We start from the raw sequence: 20,640 nt of genomic DNA, 5'->3' as shown, positions 1-20,640 counted from the left end.
AGGAGCAGGACAGACCTCTCGGAGGTCTTCTCCTGGAAGCCCTCTCCTCAAGCTTTGTCTGCTCCTTTGTGCTTTGTTGACCCTTCAGACTAAATCCTTGGAAATTTCTATAAGATAACATTCACTTTTCTCAATGAATACTCTAAACCTAGCAAAGGATGCCACACCAGCCTATGACAGCTGGAGTTTCCCATCGTCCACCAGAAGGGCCCTGATGAGTTCCCTGCCCCTTCTTTGGGGCTTGAACCATCAGAAGGGCCTCTGAGGCATTAAATGGGGGACTCTCTTGTTTGCTGTCCTCCTATACAAGAGCCAGAGCCTATACAAGCGGTGCCCTTATAGTAAGAAGCCAAAATGGTGACAGAGTGGTCTCTAGAAAATGCTCCCTGGGTGTCTTCACCCAGGAAGTCGTTAAAGGCCACATGGTTCCAGGTCGCTATCATACAGACGGAAAGGGGGCCAGATGACTGTGCCCATTGCACTGAATGTACTGTACTGGGAACGATGTACCGTGTACAATGGCAGATGGGGAGGCCTAGCACAACGATAGTTGCCAATGGCAAATGGACTGCCTCTAGGGAACAGCTCTTCCCCTCGCAGCCCACCCTCTTCTCCGGCAGCTCAGGTAGTGCAGGAGTGGTCATAGGTAAGGAACCCAGTCACTCCCGTAGATGCCACAGCAATGCTTGACTCCTTTCTATGTAAATTCCCCAAAGTCCGATTCCTCTGTAGTGATTACACTCAGCATGGGCTGATGCTGGTGGAGCCTCCTCGTGGGCGTGCATCCTACTCCTTGTTTTCACCATTATTTTCATCAGGCATCACCACTATCTCAAAACGACTCTTCATGCCCAAGCAATTTTAAAAATCCATTGGCAAATATTTTGTAATTAGTTTTTTTTCTTTTGTCTTTTTTAAAATTAATTAATTTTATTTTTGGCCATGTTGGGTCTTCGTTTCTGTGCGAGGGCTTTCTCTAGTTGTGGCGAGCGGGGGCCACTCTTCATCGCGGTGCGCGCGCCTCTCGCTATCGCGGCCTCTCTTGTTGCGGAGCACAGGCTTCAGACGCGCAGGCTCAGTAGTTGTGGCTCACGGGCCCAGTTGCTCTGCGGCATGCGGGTTCCTCCCAGATCAGGGCTCGAACCCGTGTCCCCTGCATTAGCAGGCAGATTCTCAACCACTGCACCACCAGGGAAGCCCCTGTAATTAATTTAAATCCATTAAGGTAATGGCAGAAACAGTGAATTTTCTGAAAATCCGGCTGCCTGACAAAAATTGACATAGGGCCGCATTTATGAAACAGAAGATGACAAATATTGTTACAAATGGCAAATTTGGGCGGCAGAAGTGGAACGACGGGACTGCATTGACTGCTACCATTTCAGGAAATCAAACCACTTGAGTGCTTGTTCATCTTTGATTTGTTGCTTTGAGATATCGTAAATCTATATTTCTAGACACTGACTGAAATTGACCAAGAGGAAAACATAAATTCTTGTTGACTTAATTTGCTGTTGAAAATTGTAGTCAATAATCATGAAAAGTAAATGGCTGCACGGTACAATATTAGTTGTCTAAGAAAAGATGAAAATTCAAGTAATCTTCATTGATTAGTCTAAGACAGTAACTAAAATAAAAATCCATGGCCCAATTACCATGTTAAGCAGCTAGCATAAGGTTTTAGTTGTTCTGTTTTATTTGAAGTCTCAGCCTATTTGATGATGCCCACTTAACGGGCAGATAAATCAGTTTGAAAGCACAGGAGCGCTTCTAGGACTGTAGATGTCTTATGGAAAGATGACAAAATATTTTTCAAATGGACTTTTGTAAACCGGAGTACATCAGTACTTCAGTATAACAGCTTAAGGTCAGGGGCTCATTATGCCTTGGGTAGAACAGCTGGAACATACAATTTGCAATGTAACCCAAAAGTATTTAGTGCGTTATTTATTTCTGTGTAATGTATAAGCATAGTATTTCTTAGGAAAGTATCCTTCCACTAATTGTTTATTGTACTGTTTGTTGTGTGACCATGCAGTTAAGTCATAGGGCAGAATAAGTAGGAACCAGCCTAAAAAATGATGGGATTAAAGTCTGCATTGGATTTTCCATAAAAATCTACTTAACGGTAATCTTAAAAGGTTACAAATATCACACTGGGGCAACATTCCATTAGACATTTCCATTTATCATGGAGTTCTGTTTCAAAGACCCGTGTTTATTCTTAGATACATATGGCTGCATTTATCTATAACTCAGTCTATAGGGAGGGCTCCCTCTCTGTAGATATCTGTGTCTCTATGTTTTTATGTATACTCTTCACCACAAGTGAAGGTCCATCAGCCAACATATTACTTTAGCTGAAAGTATCAGCATCATGGGACAGCTCAGAATAAAGAGAGACAAAATTTTCTGACACCCCATACTTTTTGTTTACACAGAAATAATTCATCCAGGAGAGCAAACAGAAGAAAAGAAGAAAAGCTGTTTCCCCCTCCACTTTCCCCACTGCCAGAGGATCCTCCGCGCCGCAGGAATATCAGCGGCAATAGCGGTCCCTTCAGTCAAGACAAGACCATCCCTATGATTGGACAGATCACCTCGACCAAACCTAAGAGGAGTGAAGGCAAATTCTGTGCTACTTTCAAAGGGATACCTGTAAATGTAAGTATCTTAGAAGAAATCTTATCAGTGTCAGGTGGAAACAAGTTGACCCAGCTTATCTAACTGAACTCAAGATGAATTTTTCATTCCAGTCTTACTTCTCCAAACAGATTATTATGCAGGCATTCAGGGCCTTGGACGTCCTTTGGTCCAATCCCTTCAGATCTTGGGGGCGGGGGACACTTCCACAATACTGTCCACAGCATCTGGCACATGGGAGGCACTGATCATTTACCGAAAGGGACAGAACAAATGGACGGAATTGCCCAAGGTCATGGAACTGGGGCCGGGACTCCAAGTTACATCTTTCCACCACCCGGCTTAGCAGGTGTGAATTGTGTTTTAAAATAGTGACTCAAAAGGATGGAGTTTCAAAGGTGAATCTGTTGCTAAAATCACACAATTGTGGTTCTCTAAGCCAAACTCAAGGATTATCCCATCCTTTCGATTTTCTGCACTGCTGCTCGATTAGCATAAATAATTGCGAAGTTGTTTCACTTTTCTCATCTATACACAATGTCCTTTTATCTGCCCCAGGTATGGGTACCTGAACCGTGAAAACCATGAGCGATAGTGTCGCTAGTGAATGTTAATGGCAAATGTACCTGCCTTTTTGGGTAAATGCACGTATGTGGAGATACGGCACCCATGTGCATCTGATCTCCTTTAAGTGTAGTATAAAAAGCAAATGCATGAAAATCAATGAGTCTTCAAATGTCTAGCGCCAACCTGGTGGCCCCTGAACCAAAAGCGCCCATTTAACACTTCGTGAAAAGCCACGAGGCCTCTGAGCTTTAAGGACCACAATTTAAAGCCCTCCGTCATCTGAGATGACTAGATGACATACATATCTAGGTAAATTTTATTGGTGACATAAAGAAATTGCTCTATTACAAAGTTGTCATTTTCCAAATGAAATTTGTATGTGTGTGTGCCCACATTATATTTGCATTCATGTTTAAAGATGCTGACTTATAATGTTAGGAATGAAACAGTCTATTCTAAACAGTAATTACACTATCAATCCTATTTTTCATACTGAATGTAATTAATGTCATAAACTCCAATGGAGGCTTTCTCCTACCGCAAGCTTTTGGAGGGCATGCGCCATATCTAGGCAGTTCTCTTCATATAGTGCCTAGTACATGGTCACATATAATTAGAAGCTTAATAGAGATGTTATTATGACAGTGATAATAAGAGGATCCTGCAAGGGCATTTTTTTCTTAAGGAAATCACCGGGGTCCCCATGATGGATTGAGTACCTGTTGCGTCTTCTTTGGCCATTAGTTTTTTCTATTAATGGCTTGAAATCTGAGAGACTTTGTGGAAGTTAAGAGACTTGCTTGACACATAGTGCTAACACGGCAACAAATCTGTTCTGGGACCTTGGGCAAATTATGAAACCTCTTTGGGTCCATGAAATGAGTAAATTTGACTAGATGATCTATACAGGTTCTTCCAGCTCCAAAAACGTTTTCCATTTTCTGCTCTCAGAGTCTTCTCTGTCCCATGTACGCACGAAGTCCTGTTTATTGACTCAATGGATGAGTGAGGGTCAACAGAGGACGTGTTTATATGACTTACATGGTCATGGCTGAACGCAGCCGTTTCCAGTCAGATGTGCCAGGACCGACATCACCTCCGTGTGCGTGGTGGACATGGTGTTTCAGGGTTCTCGTCACCTATCTTGGCCGTAGAGACACGTGGCTCTCTCTGGGGCCGACTCAGCTGTTTGGTCTGGGTCATCTGGCTTTGGCGGTAGAAGCGTGGAGCTGGCTTAGGAGTTCGAGTTCAGAAGCCTCTGAGTTTTTTATGTGTTTGGGTTGAATAGAATCCGTGATGAACTTTAAATGCTTTCCTACGTATCCACCGTAACCATTTTTAGATGTGCAGTCTCTCAGCACAGTTATCGCAATGAGCTCTTGATGGTAAGAAGTTTTGATAATCGGAAGGTCCAGGATGAAGTGGAAAAGATAAGACTTTCATGGATATAAGAAATGTTCACATTTGACTTTTCGCTCTAAAGTGACCCTTTTGATTAAGGCAGGCAGGCCTGTGTTCAGCAAATCACTGAGTGCACTGGGCGGTGGGGTAGCGGGACGGGGCTGGGGTGGGAATGTAATAAATCAGAGACGGCCCCAGCGCCTAAAGGGCTCCCAGTCTAAGGTGAGCAATGAGACATGTGCTCGATAAACTGGGATACGAAATAGCTGCTGATTGGTGTCTTAGGGGAGGGCTTGAGACACACCCTTCCCATCTCTAAAGGGACCAAAAAGGTTTAAAGCACTTCTGGCCATATACATGAGGCAGTTTTCCTGGGAAGGCATTTGTTGAGCTGGGTTGAGCTGAGAGTGTTAAGTAGGGTTTAGTAATGAGGGGAAATGATTAAACGGGAGTGTGGTCTCTACACACAGTGGAATATTATCCAGTCTTCAAAAGGAAGGAAATTCTGCCACGTGCTACAACTTGGGTGAACCTTGAGGACATTGTGCTAAATGAGATCGGCCAGGCCCAAACAGACAAAGAGTGTATGATTCCACTTACACGTGGTACCTCGAGGAGTCAGATTTGCAAAGACAGAAACTAGAAGGGTGATTGCCAGGGGCTGGGGGTAGTAAGGGGATGGAGAGTTATGGTCTAATGGGCACAGAGTTTCAGCTTTGCAAGTTCGAAGAGCCCTGGAGGTCGGTTGCACGATGATGTAAATGTGCTTAACACGAGCGCACTGGGCGTTTAAAAATGGTTGAGGTGGTAAATGTGGGTGTCTTGTGTATTTTCCCTCAGTTTAAGCGCTGAAAAAAGACAGTACATTATCGCAAGGTGAAAAAAGTAACGAAGAGGAGGCTTTCTCAACCCTAAGACTGCGAAGGACCCAAAGCAGGAAAGTGGAGAAAGCCTGATGAGTTCAGTTTGGTGGCAGGTTCATCGGAGGGAGTCGGGAAGGGTGAAGCCAGGTCAGGAAGGGCCTTACACACCAGCAGAGGAGCTCAGCCTGGGCTTTGCACTCAGCCGCAAGGCAGTGAAATGCAGGGAGCTCCGGCTGGCAGGCGGCAGATGGAGGGTGATTGGAAAAGCTAGCTCAGAGGTCGGGCGTTCGGCCAGGAGGCTGTGTGATCGACTCTGGCTGAAGCCACGAGAGCCTGCACTTTGAGGCTTCAGAGGAGGAAGGGACAGGTTGTGAGACACTGGGGGGATGGAGTGAACAGGACTTTGTAGTGGATGGGACGGGGGTGATGGAGAAGGAGAAATAAGGGATGGAGTAGAGCAGTGGTTTTCAAAGTTTCAGGAGCATGATCCCGTTTTGAAATGAAATCATTTCCAGAACTTCAATATCTACAACTGGTTCAAGCAGAGAAGCTCAGATGGAAGGCAAGGCGGGGAGGACACGGCTTCTGATGCCCCTGGCCCCGGGATGACCACCATGCCCTTACCGGCCTTGGTGACGGGGGGGGACCGTCCTGCCATTCACAGAGCAAGGGGACTGGTTTGGATGTCAGTTTGGTTTCAGAGCAAGTTGAGGTGCTGATGGGCCATCTTGGTGGAACTCTCCAGAAGCGATCACTGCAGTAGCATCAGAGAGAGGGTTACAGGTGGAGGTTTCCCTCGGGGAGTTATACCTGCTTATTGTCAGACCTGTGCCAGTGCACACAAGACTGGCAAATCCTGTCGAGGTCAAGAGAGAAGAGCTGAGGAATGAACGTTGGGGGATGCCAGCCTTGGAGGGATCCCAGCTCAGATGAGGAGAAGGAGCAGGTGGCACCACGGCAAGTGCGGTCAGAGGTAGAACAGCCAGGATCGTCCCGCAGTTGCCAGAGGGGGGCATGGGGGCAGAGTCAGCGGTGTGAACACGGCAGGTGGTCTCGTGACACGGAGCGTCACATCGTTACAGATCTTCCCACCTACTTCATTCACCTGGATCCCATTCTTTCTATGGCAATGACAGTTCAGGGTGGAACTCAGAAGTCTCTGACTCCTTTGATTTTTGACCTGGTACAGATGAGTTTTCACTCCCCCAAGGCCTGGAAATGAAGAGGCGCTCCTGTGGCATCGCTAGCAGGAAAGCACTCAAGGCCTCGCGTGAACGGAAAGGCAGCCCCAGCCGCGGCCGGTTCCCTTATCAAAAATATACACGTCAGGGTGATAATCTCTCTCTCTCTCTCTCCTCTCTCTCCCTCTCGCTATCCTTCCCTCCCTTTCCCATTCGTCCCCTCCCCCCCACGTCCCCAACTGGATTTAGACCTTCGCCAGTGACTGTGTCACTGGGATGATGGAGCTATGTAGTCACAGCACGTGACTAGCTTGGTGTTTGGTGTCATCATAGAACAAAAGCTGGTGATTCCCGGAGTTCATGACATATAGCGGAGTCACCTGTGTATCCTCCAGCTGTGTGCATTGTTTTCTTCTCTCTCGTCTTATTTCCTAGTGTGTTTGACATGCAAAGCGTTTATGAAAAGATGCTCTAAAAATCTGGACCTAATGGAAATTCTTTGTCCTCCTTTTTCCCAGGAGGGAGACACTCCAAAAAAGGCAGCCTCTGCCACCGTCACTGTCACCAACACTGCTATTGCCACTGCCACTGTCACTGCTACTGCCACTGTCACCGCCACTGTCACAGCCACTGCCACGGCCACTGCCACTACCACCACCACTACCACTACCATTTCCACCATCACCTCCACCATCACTACTGGCCTCATGGACAGCAATCACCTGGAGATGACATCCTGGGCCGCCCTGCCCGTTCTTTCCAGCAGCACTACCAATGTCCGGAGACCCAAGCTCACTTTTGATGACTCGTATGTTGTCCCCAGATTCTCTGGAGTGGTGAACGGGGGTGGGGGCAGTATGGCTTTTCGAGCACCGTGCATGTGTCACCCGAAAATAAGGCCTCAGAGGCAGCAGTGCAGCTCCTATAGCCTTGAAAGTAGATTTCTCCCCTCCTCACACACACCTCTATCCCCATCGAGAAACGTCGCTGGCCCATTTTAATCGTGGAGCTCTGTTACTGTTTCCAGAGGCAGTTGCTGAATCCCAGCCTGCTTGGTCCTCCTTGCTTACCCGTGTCCTCAGATAGAACTGTGTGCCAGCAGAGAGAATTATAGCCAGGTTCTCTTGGGTCTGCTTGGGCAGCTGGAAGGGTTGGGGTTGGAGGATGCGGGTATTTATCCTAATGGGCCATTATGCACTTCCGATTTCATTCACTGGACTATTTCAAGCTCGATTATTATATGCACGACAGGCATTCATCGGCCCTGTTCAAGGCATTGTATAGGAATGGATTTATAGCCCCCCCAAATTGTGACTATTCGGTCTTTTAATGAAAAGATGAAACACTGCTTTCTGAACGTGCTCGTTTTGTTTGTTTAGGGTTCACAACGCTGATTATTACATGCAAGAGGCGAAGAAGCTGAAACACAAAGCTGATGCCCTGGTAGGTTTCCTTTCTCCCATTGCTGTCCTCCCATCCAGGTATTAGGCTTTGAAGGAAAACAAAGAAGCACTTTACAAACGAGTCAAACCTCTTCATTGCTGCTGTGACACAGAGCGATTGGAGCTGGTTAATTCCTTAGCGCTGGGATTCCCCAAGGTCTTGGTGTCATGTTGCCGTTCTTGGTTTTCCCACTCTTCTTCCCCTTGCTCCAACTTCAGAAGCTTAATGGCTTGTACTGTCTATTTTTTATTTATTTTTTGGGGGGGGGGTACGCGGGCCTCTCACTGTTGTGGCCTCTCCCGTTACGGAGCACAGGCTCTGGACACGCAGACTCAGCGGCCATGGCTCACGGGCCCAGCCGCTCCGCGGCACGTGGGATCTTCCCGGACCGGGGCACGAACCCATGTCCCCCGCATCGGCAGGCGGACTCTCAACCACTGCGCCACCAGGGAAGCCCCACTTGTACTGTCTTTCAAGTGATTTTGAAATGACCTTTGAAACTGCCCTGGGGAAGGTGGGAGCTCCCATGGGTTCCAGTAAAGCCCGAACTGGGTGTGGGCAGGGAGAGGGCTGCTGAGAGCCAGTTAAGTGGCCTCAGTCATTGGCTCTGGGAAACTCAGGTCTGTAGAAAAATCTCAGCTCCTTGCTGCATTTGATGACATGTTTCCAGAGTGAGGCCCACAGCCAGCCTAGGTCCCCGCACACAGAAGGAAGTTCTGTTCTCTAGATTTCCCCCAGCACTTGGCCTCGCTGCCTCCAAGGGCTGTGAGAGCATGGGGAGTCGTCTGATTGACTGAGCCACCTAACAGGGGGTCTCAATCGTGTGGTGCAATCACTTGGGGAGCTTTGAACTAGCCCTGATGCCCAAACCGCACCCCAGAGAAATGGAATCAGAATTTCCGACACTGGGACGCAGGCCTGGGTGTCTAAGCTCCCCCCGGGTGATTCCCAAGTGCAGCCAAGGTTGAGAACCACTGCCCTCAATTCAGGGTCCTCACCTTTGACTAAAGCCCAGCATAATTAGAGGTGTCAGTTCAACTCCATTGGGTTAAAAAAAAAATCACACCCTCCATCATCACATTGTGTCCAGCCAGGACTTAGCTGCCCTGTGCTGTTTGCCACTGGGAGGGCTGTAATGGAGGACCACGACGGTCTCTGCGCCGTGACTTGCGCGTGGCCACCATCCACCGCCCTCCAAAGGGCCACGGTACATAAGGAGATAATCGGTATGTCTTTTGTATTAAAATTTCCATGGGGTGTGTGAAAAAAAAAAATCTCAAAAATCTCCCTCGGTGGGGGGTGGGGGTGGGGAGGAATGATAAAAAAAGAAAAGGTTGAGAAATACTCATTTAGAGGAAGATGTCTTTGCTTGGCTTACATCTACACCAGAGCTAGACACTCCTTTGGAGTTCAAGCCCCTAATTGGCCCTGTGGCCCATGTAGTCTTCTCTCTGGACTTCAGTCATTCCTTTTGGAAAAAGAGAGATTTGGGCCAGGTGATCTTTAAGGAGCCTTCCAGCTATGGGCTTGCAAATGAAAAGTCAGTTTCAAAAATCAGGATGCAAAGCTTAATTTCCACAGGGGAGAACCAATCAGAGTCAGATGACCTAAAGAAATTATCTTGTAAGTCAAGAGAAGAAGGAGGTTTTCATGAAATCGCTTTGAACTGGGCTGAAACCGATATTTTTCCACAACAGCTTTCAGAAAGGAAACCACAGAATTCCTGCAGTACATAAAAGCTGGAGAACCTTTATTGCAAAGAGTCATTTACAGCAAGCGATTCTGCAGGACCTGTAACTCATCATTTTATAGATGTACTTAATCCTTTGCTAGAGACAGCTACTCTGCCGTTTTGAGAATTGAAACCTTCACAGTTGCATAGAAAATATTTTGATAAAAGGTATACAAGAAAATTAGAATAGCTCAATCTGCATTCTGTTGGTTCTTTCACATGAAATTCTGTATTAGTGGAATTCTTGCATCCAGCTATCAAAAATTGAAAATGTTAAATACTGTTAGAAAATACTCACTGTAAAAGTGTCATATATAATATTCATTACACATAAAAAAGAAATCAGTATGTCTAAGTCAATTTAATCGTGACCATTATCAGGTCTAAAACCTTTTGCAATAAAATTTTACTAAACTAAAATATTTAGTAGTGCTATATTTGGGGGCTTTTTTTTTTTTTGAGGTACGCGGGCCTCTCACTGCTGTGGCCTCTCCCGTTGCGGAGCACAGGCTCCGGACGCGCAGGCTCAGCGGCTATGGCTCACGGGCCCAGCCGCTCCGCAGCATGTGGGATGGGGATGATGTGCTCATCTAGAGTTCCAAGCAAAGACTAAACGGGTTAGCTGTCCAGGAGGCTTGCAAAAAGCAGGGTTTCATTGCAAGCTCTGTCTAGAGGACGTTATGTTGACCAGTCTAGTAAATGTAGTCAAGAGAAACTCGTCGAGGCAGTGATTTGGATCCTGGCCCACCAAAAAGATAACAACAACAGGAATACCACAAAGACATGATACCTTGGCTGCAGTTTTCTCTTCTCAACCAGCCTCCATGTCATGGCAATAGAACCTGAAATCAGTTACATCCTTGTCTAGACAAATTCCTAATTGCTCCCCTCCACAGGTCACCCTTGGCACTGTTGGGCTGGGCAGTTCTCCACTGTGGGCGCTGTCCTGTGCATTGAGGGCTGTTGCAGCATCTCCGGCCTCTGTCCACTAGACGCCCCTCATCCCTAGTGGTGACAACCGAAAAGGTCTCCAGACATTGCCAAATGTTCCCTGGGGGAGGGGTGTAACGTTGCCCCCGGTTGAACACCACTGCTTTAGATGAAGGAGAGAAGAGGGACCGTCGTGTTGACAAGTCTTCTTCCTGTTTCAGTTTGAGAAATTTGGCAAAGCCGTGAATTATGCCGATGCAGCCCTGTCCTTCACCGAATGTGGCAACGCGATGGAGCGCGACCCTCTGGAAGCCAAGTCTCCGTACACCATGTACTCTGAGACCGTGGAGCTTCTCAGGTTCGTGCCTTTCTGCTGCCTTTTTCCTTCGCTCTTTCCAGTCATAATTAGAAGCTGCTTGCTATGTTTGAAAACTATCACTTCCACATAATAATGACTCATCCAAGGCATCTCCTTCTTAGCAGTCATCATAATTCGTTCTGGCCATTTGATTCATGTCATGGAAAATTTATAACTGATGGACACTGCTTGTATCAATTATTCCCTTTGGAGGTTATAACGTGAGCGTTACAATTTGCAATATTCATAAAATTAAAATGGAAAGGTAGTGGATGCGAGTAAAGTATCATCATTTCACTGTTTGGCGTGGACACTCGTCTTTTCAAAGCGCAGTTCTATAATTCACAAAAAGCGGTGCTATTGGGATTTCTGTTATAAACCATGTTTTCTAAAAATTTCTGCCTCAGTTATTACAAATGGAGGGGCACTGTTCCAACACAAAGGCAGCTCTGGAGGCCGCAGCTGTGGAGTAGACGTTCCATGCATCTGGAATTTGAGGGGCAGTCAAGGTGGTAGCAGGGGGAGGGGAGAGATGAGGTTGATAATAGGGGAGGGTGTATTAACGGCACAGATTATTGGTTTCATTTGCATTTTGAATGAAATTTTCTGGCCTGTTGCTCTTGGTGCAGCGGAGTTTGTGGGTAATCAAAAAATTCTTGTAAGAAGGGGAAAGAGAAGAAATGATATCCATTCTAGTGCTTTCCGGTAATCTGCAGGTATTTGTACAAGAATTTCCTCTACCTCTGAATAGTGGCTAAGCACCCTCATCTGCAGGATGGACTACATCATGGCTTTTGATTGAGTGAGCAGTTCTTCACCTGATAGGTCCTTGTATCCAGCCACCTCTGGCTTCATTCATCGATAATGCCAGGCCTGCTTTTTATTCTGTTCTTGCATCTGCAATAAACTGTTACAAACCTGAGGACCCTTGTACCTAAACCTTCAGACAGACATCGGACAGATTTAGCATGCATATTTTCCCAGGAAAGCATTTGAAAAGATCAGAAGAATGGGAGCCATTATAAAGAAGAAGAAGGAAAAAAAAACTACGGTTACATAGAATCAGAAGACTTAGTTAAAGCCACCAAAGTAGGGAGATTGTGAGGAAAGTTCCAGCCTTACCTTGACAGGCCAGGCAGCCATCTTTGGCTTTTCGCTGCTCTGAGAAGTATAGAAAGTATCTCTCAGACTTACTTTATGCCCTGTGAAAGCCACCGCCGCCGTTTGTAGCTTTCAAGGGGAAATTGATTTCTCAGTATCTATACGAGGCTGCCTGCAGTTTTCAAAGATGCACAAGATGAAAATCCTGGCAGAAACGATAAGGATTCAAAATGGAGGGGAAACTTTAACGAACAAACCTGCAGAAAAGCCATGCCTTCTCTTCATCCCCACATGCAAATTAAAACAAGGCACTTTTTCAATTGACAGGAAAATGTAAAAATGTTAATACCTAGTGTTAGCACATACGCAAAATAATGGTGAACCGGGCCTCCTCCATGCTGCTGATGGGAATGGAAATTGATCGTTGTAAATTGAGGGCAGTTTGGCATTGTGTAGGAAAACCTATACAAGTGAGCATTCGTATCTTTTGAGCCAGTAATTCAACTTCCAGAAATTTGAATTTTCTATACTGAAGAAAAGACTTGTAAGAGGAGAACGAGTTATCTGTACAGTGTTCAGTTTGGCCTATATTATAGCACCCAATTAGAAGCAAAACAAATCATCAACAGGAGAAGGGTAATTAATTACATCGCAGTACACTCAACAGAACGATTTGCAGCCATTGGAATGCAACAATGATGGAGACTGTGTAGCTGCACGAAGATGTTTATAGTATGATGTTAAAGTAAAAGCAAGCCACAGAATTACAGACACATTGCATTTCTAACCACGAAAGGCACGTTTCTGCACGTGGACCAACCTGGAAGGGCAATAAGGTCATATCTGTAATTGGGGGTGAAATTATGGGTGTTTTCACTCTCTATATATTGTTTCTTGTTTTCTTTTAGGAAAACACATGCTCTCTAAATAGAAAAGCGAAACATCAAATTTCAGTTTTGGTAGAAATGCCATGTGAATCGCTGAGTGATATTTATTTCCATTAGAAAACACTTCTTTTTCCTTTATTATTTACAATTCTTTTTTCTTTTTGTCTAAGCACAGTTGTTTTTTTACATGATGTGATAGTTTACTCCCCATAGGAGTATATTTTCAGTGGGACCTGGTGAAAGTCAATGGAGAATTTATAGCCATTCACTTTTAAGTCAGTATTTTGAAACTTTATTTTGAGATAACTGGATATTCACATGCAGTTATAAGAAATGATACAGAAAGTTCCTGTGTACCTCTCCCCCACCCCCCGTTTCCCCCCATCTAGCGTAGCTCGAGTCCAAGATCACAGCCAGGACAGGGACATTGCTACGGTCCACCTGCCTTACTCAGAAGTCATCAGGTCTTTTTTCTCCCAGATTTAACCAGTTCTACCTGCACTACTTTGTATGTCCTCTATATATGTAGAACTTTACATTTTCTAGTATATGTGTGTGTGTAATTTTTTTTTTTTTTTTTGGAGAGAAATTTCAATTGGGAATAAAATGGGCTGAAGCAACTAAGTCTTCTGGCCCATGTAAGCCACTGGAACTCCACTATCAAGCCACTTCAACAGTGGCTGCAATTAGAGGGTAACTGTAATAGGAACATGGTTTTTAGTAGCGTAATTTTATGTTGAAGAGATCTGTATTACTCTCTCCCTGACGGTATGCTGGCTGCAGAGAGAGCACCCCATTTTTTTCATTCAAGTAATTATGGTTGCTCTGAGCCTTGGGAATCTGCAATAGACATATACTTGTGAAGACAAGAGGGGCATCACAATGGCTTGACATTTCAGTGATCCAGCCGTCAAAGACAGATTTATGACATCATAAGAAGCCTTTTTGCTTAATATGGCAACAACAGGAGGGACCCACATCAAGTGCGCGGGTCCTTTTGCTGGAAGATGTTCACTGGACAGAACTGGGGCAGTAACTGGGGAGAGCAGAGCGATAGGGGGCGCCGGTGTTCCGGGGAGGCTGCTGAAAGTGCGGGCTCACCGTCGCCTTCTCGTAATCGAGAGCTAGTCGGGGCTGCCTGCACATCTTCAACTTCCCTCTGCAGCACTGAACTCTGTTACTTATTCCACCACGAGTGCCTGTGAAATTGCATTAAAGCTCAGACAATGATTTTATGCAATGAATTGATTTTCAAGAGTCTAAATGCCCAGAATGGAATCTGCTCAGCTCGAAGAAAAAAAAATGGGAACTACTCAACCTTTGATCTCCCCGCTGTGGAACAGTAACGATTAAAGCGAGTGGAAAGACAAAATATACAAGCGCCATAAATTAGGGGCGCTCAGACCTTTACCTGCTGTGAAATGTACCTCCCTTAAAAAACAAAAAAACCACTTCCTAGAGGAATATGTTCCACACCTGAGCCATTAGAAACACACAGCTATTGTAACCGTGTGATGGAGGCCTCCCTACACTCAGGTCAGACATAGCTGTGTTATTATTTACCTCATCTGTCAAAAACTCAACTGACACTGACATTTGTGTCCACGTCTCATTGAAAGCCAATAATATTGTTTAATTAGAATGTTCTTAGAAACAGTATTTTGCCAGCATTTATACACACGCCAGACCCACAGTAGTTCCTCAGCACTGTTCTGGAACGTGTGCTCCGGTTGTAGCTGGCTTCTCCGGCTAGCTTCCATCCGTCACAGCAGTGCCATCGTGACACTCCTGTGGTCGTTGTTTTGTATATGTTTTCGGGAAAGCACACTTTTGCCCACGTGCCCTTCTCGGTCCTAACACCCAGAGCAAATGTGGGGCTAGCGCATTTAGGTGATGAGAACGCCAATGACTTTGGGACTTTCTGAAGGGTCAGATGCATTCCCCTTGAGCTTGTCCTTTCTCTTCAAAGGTATGCAATGAGGTTGAAGAACTTTGCAAGCCCCCTGGCTTCGGACGGGGAGAAAAAGCTGGCCGTACTATGGTAAGCCTCCTGGAGGCCACCAGGAAACAGCTGAAATGTTGCAGAAGGATTTGAAAAGTCAACTTAAGCTGCTTACCCCCAGATCATTATTCTTGTTTTCCATTAAACTCTGGAAGGCTAACTGGTGGATTTTTTCAGTCGCTGACTAAACATTTACTCTCTGAATTTATACCCTTATCAAGATGGGATTTTAATGCTTACCCCTTCTTTTTTTTAAAAAACGACACAAATTTATTATCTTACAGTTCTGAAGGTCAGAAGTCTGACTTGTGTTTCACGAGCCTATAATCAGAGTGTCAGCGAGGCTGCATTCCTTCCAGAGGCTCTAGGGGAGAATCAACTTCCTGGCCTTTTCCAGCTTTTAGAGGCCACCTGCACTCCCTGGCTCAGGGCCCCTTCGTCCATCCTCAAAGTCATCAGTGTAGCTTCTTAAAATAGCTCCCCGACTTTGACATTCGGCCCCCTTCTTCCATCTTTTGTGAACTCTTTTTTTCTTTTTTTAAACTTTCATTGAAGTGTAGTTGCTTTACGATGTTGTGTTAATTTCCGCTGTGCAGCACAGCATCTATATATATTCTTTTTCATATTCGTTTCCATTATGCTTTATCACAGGATGTTGAGTATAGTTCCCTGTGCTATGCTTACTCCTTCTTTTTAAATTTTTTTTCTTTTTTCACTTATATTCCTCAATAACCGTAGGAGAGTAACTGCAAAATAGGAATCAGTTTTTAGTTTTATAGGTTTGATTACGCAGTGGCATTAACACGGTCCTTTCCTCAACACCACAGCTACCGATGCTTATCACTTCTCTACCTGCGGATGTTCAAACTGAAGAAGGACCACGCCATGAAGTACTCCAGATCACTGATGGAATATTTTAAGGTAATCCTTATTTGGTATAATTTATAGGCCCCGGGTGATTAAATCACTAATGAGACATGGCAGGCATGTTATTAAATGTCAAGGTTGCTGCTGCCAAAGGCTTAACCTTGCTCATCCTGGCTCCTCCCACCTCTCCTTTGGGGCTCAGCAGAGAGCTTAGGTTTGATTTGATTCCAGAGAGAGAAGGTACAATAGTTCAATCCCCTGATGATTCTCTGGACTGAACAAATGGCCCCGGGCAGCTTCCCAGCTGCAGTCAGGGTTGGGGGGGGGGGGCGATGCCTTCCGCCCACCCTGCACGGTGGACCCGCCAGAGGACGCGGCTGGAGCTGTGGCCATGGCTATGGCCGGTCTCGTGTTACATGAGATGCCAGCCTAGAAATTTCTCGGCAATGAGAGAAGTCACCGCAGCCGCCCTGGGCTCTGCGGGGACAGCCACACCCCCTTTGACCATGGGGAGTCTTGGAGGACAGTGGTTGCACTTGAAGATAGCTGATTGCTTTGGCTGCCAAAATAACAAACAATAAATAAACAAATGCATCGTCTAGGGAGCGGAAGTTTTGTTTTTTTCTTTTTTTTTTCCGGTACGCGGGCCTCTCACTGCTGTGGCCTCTCCCGTTGCGGAGCACAGGCTCCGGATGCGCAGGCTCAGCGGCCATGGCTCACGGGCCCAGCCGCTCCGCGGCATGTGGGATCTTCCCAGACCGGGGCACGAACCCGTGTCCCCTGCATCGGCAGGCGGACTCTCAACCACTGCGCCACCAGGGAAGCCCTGAAGTTTTTAATCTGCAAGCAAAACAAGATATTTCAACCACGAGATGCAATGCCGAAATGTGGGAATGAGCCCGAATGAAAGCTGCAAGCCTGGAGCTAGGCCTGGCCGCTGTGCCGGGTATCACTGGCTTGAGGGTCCTTGGAGCTTCTGTGGTTTCTACCCCCATAACACTGGTCACATTTTAGAGTTGAGGGGGTTCAAGGCTCCTGTTGGGCAGGTCCTGAAAGGAAAAGGACAATTTTTTTATTGATTTTTTTTTGCCAAGTTCATCAGACAACTTGGCTCGGTTGCACCAAGGCAGTTGTTTGAAATGAATCAAATCCTGACCTTACCTCAGACATCAGAACGCGGTGGGAGAGGGTGCACAGCTGTGTGCGGACACCGACTCGGGAAAAGGAGCAGGTTCCCCAGCTACCATGTGGTGTGGCCGTAATAAAGCCAGTGCTTGTGGAGGTGAACACGGTCACATGCAACAGCTGCCCACGACCGTATGTCTACAGTGTCAGCCCGGGCTCTGGAAAGGCGTCTTGATGCTGTAGGTCTGGGGTGCCCTAAGAATGGGCATATTTCTAACAAGTTCCCAGGCAGTGCTGATGCTGTGGTCGCGCTTTGAGCCCCAGCCCCAGCATCTGTCCTCTGCGGCCTGTCCTGTGTAGCTTTCAGGGCACTGCAAGATACCAAACAGACGTTAAGTAACTCACTCCCCTGGCGGTGCGCTGAGCTTCTCTGAGGTTCAAAACTGGAGGCTCTCACCTGTGAGGCCATTATAACGAGTTGTCCACATGGGGCGGTGCCGAGTGTCAGGTTTTCCTGTGCTCCACAAGTGTACCGCCACTACAACAGAGGAGACCCATTCTTTTTTAAAAAATGTATTTGATTGAAGTCTAGTTGATTTACAATGTTGTGTTAATTCCTGCTGTACGGCAAAGCGATTCAGTTGTACACGTTCTTCTTCATATTCTTTTCCATTGTGGTTTATCCCAGCATATTGAATAGAGTTCTCTGCGCTCTACAGTAGGACCTTGTTGTTTATCCATCCTATACATACTAGCTTGCATCTGCTGACCCCAAACTCCCAACCCACCCCTCCCCCACACCCCCTCCCCCTTGGCAACCACAAGTCTGCCCTCTATGTCTGTGAGTCCGTTTCTGTTTCATAGATATGTTCAATTGTGTCATATTTTAGATTCCACATATAAGTGATATCCTATGATATTTGTCTTTCTCTTTCTGACTTACTTCACTCAGTATGATCATCTCTAGGTGCGTCCATGTTGCTGCAAATGGCATTATTCCATTCTTTTTTATGGCTGAATAGTATTCCATTGTACATAGATACCACATCTTCTTTATCTACTCATCTGTTTATGGACACAGGTTGCTTCCATATCTTCGATATTGTAAATAGTGTTGTGATGAGCATTGGGGTGCAGGTATCTTTTCAAAGTATGGTTTTCTCTGAATATATGCCCAGGAGTGGAATTGCTGGATCATATGGTAGCTCTATTTTTAGTTTTTTGAGGAACCTCCATACTGTCTTCCATAGTGGCTGCACCAATTTACACTCCCACCAACAGTGCAGGGGGGTTCCCTTTTCGAGGAGGCCCATTCTTTAAACCAACCCATCAGAGGGAAAGATTGTTTAGTGATCCACTGTAATGCAGCCCTGGAAAGCCGTCAGCCACGAGGATATGCATGTGATGACAGCAGATCAAGGTGGTTCACACACACACATACACGAATGCTGCTTGGTCCTGGCGAGTTCCTGGGATTTCAGAAATGACCTCCTACCTTGCATCCCAGGGAAAAAGTTTGTAACTGGAGCTAAAGGTGAAAAGCTTGTCTGTACTCTGAAGAGCTTGTTTTGCAGAACAAATTTCAGATGAGGATAATTAAACCACTTCTTGGAGAACTGAGTCTGATTTCACTGCGCCTTTTAGTATATAAGATCTTTCATCAAGTGCGCATCGTGGTGTGCTGACGTGCACATACATTCCAGCTCTGGTAAGGAAACAGGAGGCATCCCGAAATGCTGCAATCAATATTAATGTACTCGAAATCACACTTCCATCTGTTTCTGAATTAATAAAACACAAGATAGATGTCCTCATTTCCCTCTCTCTTTCTCTCTTTTAGCAAAATGCTTCAAAAGTCGCTCAGATACCATCTCCATGGGTAGGCAATGGAAAGTAAGTATCTTCTGAAAATTATTTTTTCATGAAAATCAGCGATCGAATAGACCCCAAATATTGGGTATTGACAACCCCAGGTGGAAAGGTCAGTTCTGAATCTACAGTAATTTTGGTGCACGCAGAATTCTAGTCAGGTTTCAGCTAATAGCAGGACAGAAAAGTTTAAGATGATGTGATTCCAAATTTCTTCCACTATTTGATCTTTAAGCCAAATGACGGCCATAAAAGTATCAGTTAATGAGATGGCAAGCACCGTGCCATTTCGGGGAGGCAGGGTAAAGTTACCTCCACTGCAGTGATTTTTCAATGAGTCACTCAGTAATGAAAGACCAATGAAATATTCATTGATATATGGTAAGTGCTTTAATAAAACCAGAGGCATAATAGCGCTGAAAATGTGAAGGCACTTGGTCAGCCAATTATCTGAACCTTCATGATGATTTTTATATTAATACTAAAATACCCTGACCTGAAATGTAACAGCAGCTACGCTACTGCCGGTCTGAGGCTCGGTGAACTCACCCACTCTGCGGCCGTCCTTAGAGCCCTATCTGCTCGGGGCAGCTCAGCCCTCCAGCAGTAGGGCAGGAGCTGGGAAGCCAGCTGACGTGGGCCAGGAGCTGCCCTTAGCTCCCAGGGTAAACTAAGAGAGCCCCTTCCTCTCTTTACAATGAAAGGGCCGGACCCAGTGACATCGGAGGCTCATCTGAAGACAGGTTCCTTTTCAGAGGGCGACTTGGAATCCTAGTTCTGTCTCAGCCCTGAACTGCCTACATGCCCACACTTAACTGGCTTGAGCACCCGTTTCTCCTGTGATTCCAATACTTCCCTCACCACCCCAAGCCCACTTCCCACCAGTGGATGTATACCTTCACAAAGAGCTGGGGGGGGTCCCCATTTTTCTTCATTTCAAAATTCTTATGTCTCTGATCAAAACACTTTCTTGAACAGTGAAATAGTCTCCTTTGCCACTTTATAGTTTAAAGCACAGTCCCGAAGCAGTGGGATTGTGAACTCTAAGATCATAAAAACATTCAGAGTGAGGGAGCAGATCCATTAAAAACTACGTGTTAACTCAATTACTGTATTGAAAGGAAGGACCGTTCAAACTGTTGAATTAGGTCTCCCTCTTATACTGACGGACAAAAGTGAAAGAACGCTTCTCTCTGGAAGCTCAGAAAATAAAAATAACTATTGAAAGGCCCAGAGAAAGCTATTTTCTCTGAGCACGGAGTAAAGCAAGGGCAAATTCAGGTAAGCAGCCATTAAAGGATCATTGGGAAAAAAATTTTTTTTAATTCTGCAACGAAAGAACTCAAACACATTGTACGCTTGTGAAGTCACATGAAAAGCGTCCCGAAATGATTTTTAAAGCAGCTCCTGTCTGAAGAAAGCACACTCCCGTTGGTAGTCCAGAGAGCTTCTGAATGAGGCAACTCAAAACGGTCGCCCAGAGGTTACAGCCCATTCATTCAGCAAACACTTTGGGTACATTTCCCTACAAGAGGCCTGGGACGCAGCGGAATTCCAAGGGCTCCCTGCACTCGAGAAGCACGCAGTCCAGTGGAGGGGGGTGACAGGTATGAACAAAGTTCTGCAGACACCCAAGCAAAAGAGAGCGCGGACCTCCATGGGTGGTCAGGG

At 45.9% G+C, this 20,640-nt stretch overlaps 1 protein-coding gene across 4 annotated transcripts in view; it reads left to right on the top strand.

Moving 5' to 3' along the window:
- Positions 1-20,640, top strand: part of AFF2 (ALF transcription elongation factor 2) — a 499,644-nt gene that overhangs the window by 465,374 nt on the left and 13,630 nt on the right. For all 4 annotated transcript variants that reach the window (XM_060292350.1, XM_060292348.1, XM_060292349.1 and 1 more), the window contains 7 exons: positions 2,442-2,664; positions 7,174-7,463; positions 8,035-8,098; positions 10,982-11,118; positions 15,076-15,147; positions 15,936-16,029; positions 18,941-18,993. In XM_060292350.1, coding sequence (XP_060148333.1) covers positions 2,442-2,664; positions 7,174-7,463; positions 8,035-8,098; positions 10,982-11,118; positions 15,076-15,147; positions 15,936-16,029; positions 18,941-18,993 — 933 coding nt within the window. The remainder of the gene's footprint in view (positions 1-2,441; positions 2,665-7,173; positions 7,464-8,034; positions 8,099-10,981; positions 11,119-15,075; positions 15,148-15,935; positions 16,030-18,940; positions 18,994-20,640) is intronic.

The sequence above is a fragment of the Globicephala melas genome, chromosome X, assembly GCF_963455315.2.
Source record: "Globicephala melas chromosome X, mGloMel1.2, whole genome shotgun sequence".
Classification (NCBI taxonomy): Eukaryota; Metazoa; Chordata; class Mammalia; order Artiodactyla; family Delphinidae; genus Globicephala; species Globicephala melas.
This window is presented reverse-complemented; position numbering and strand designations above follow the sequence as displayed.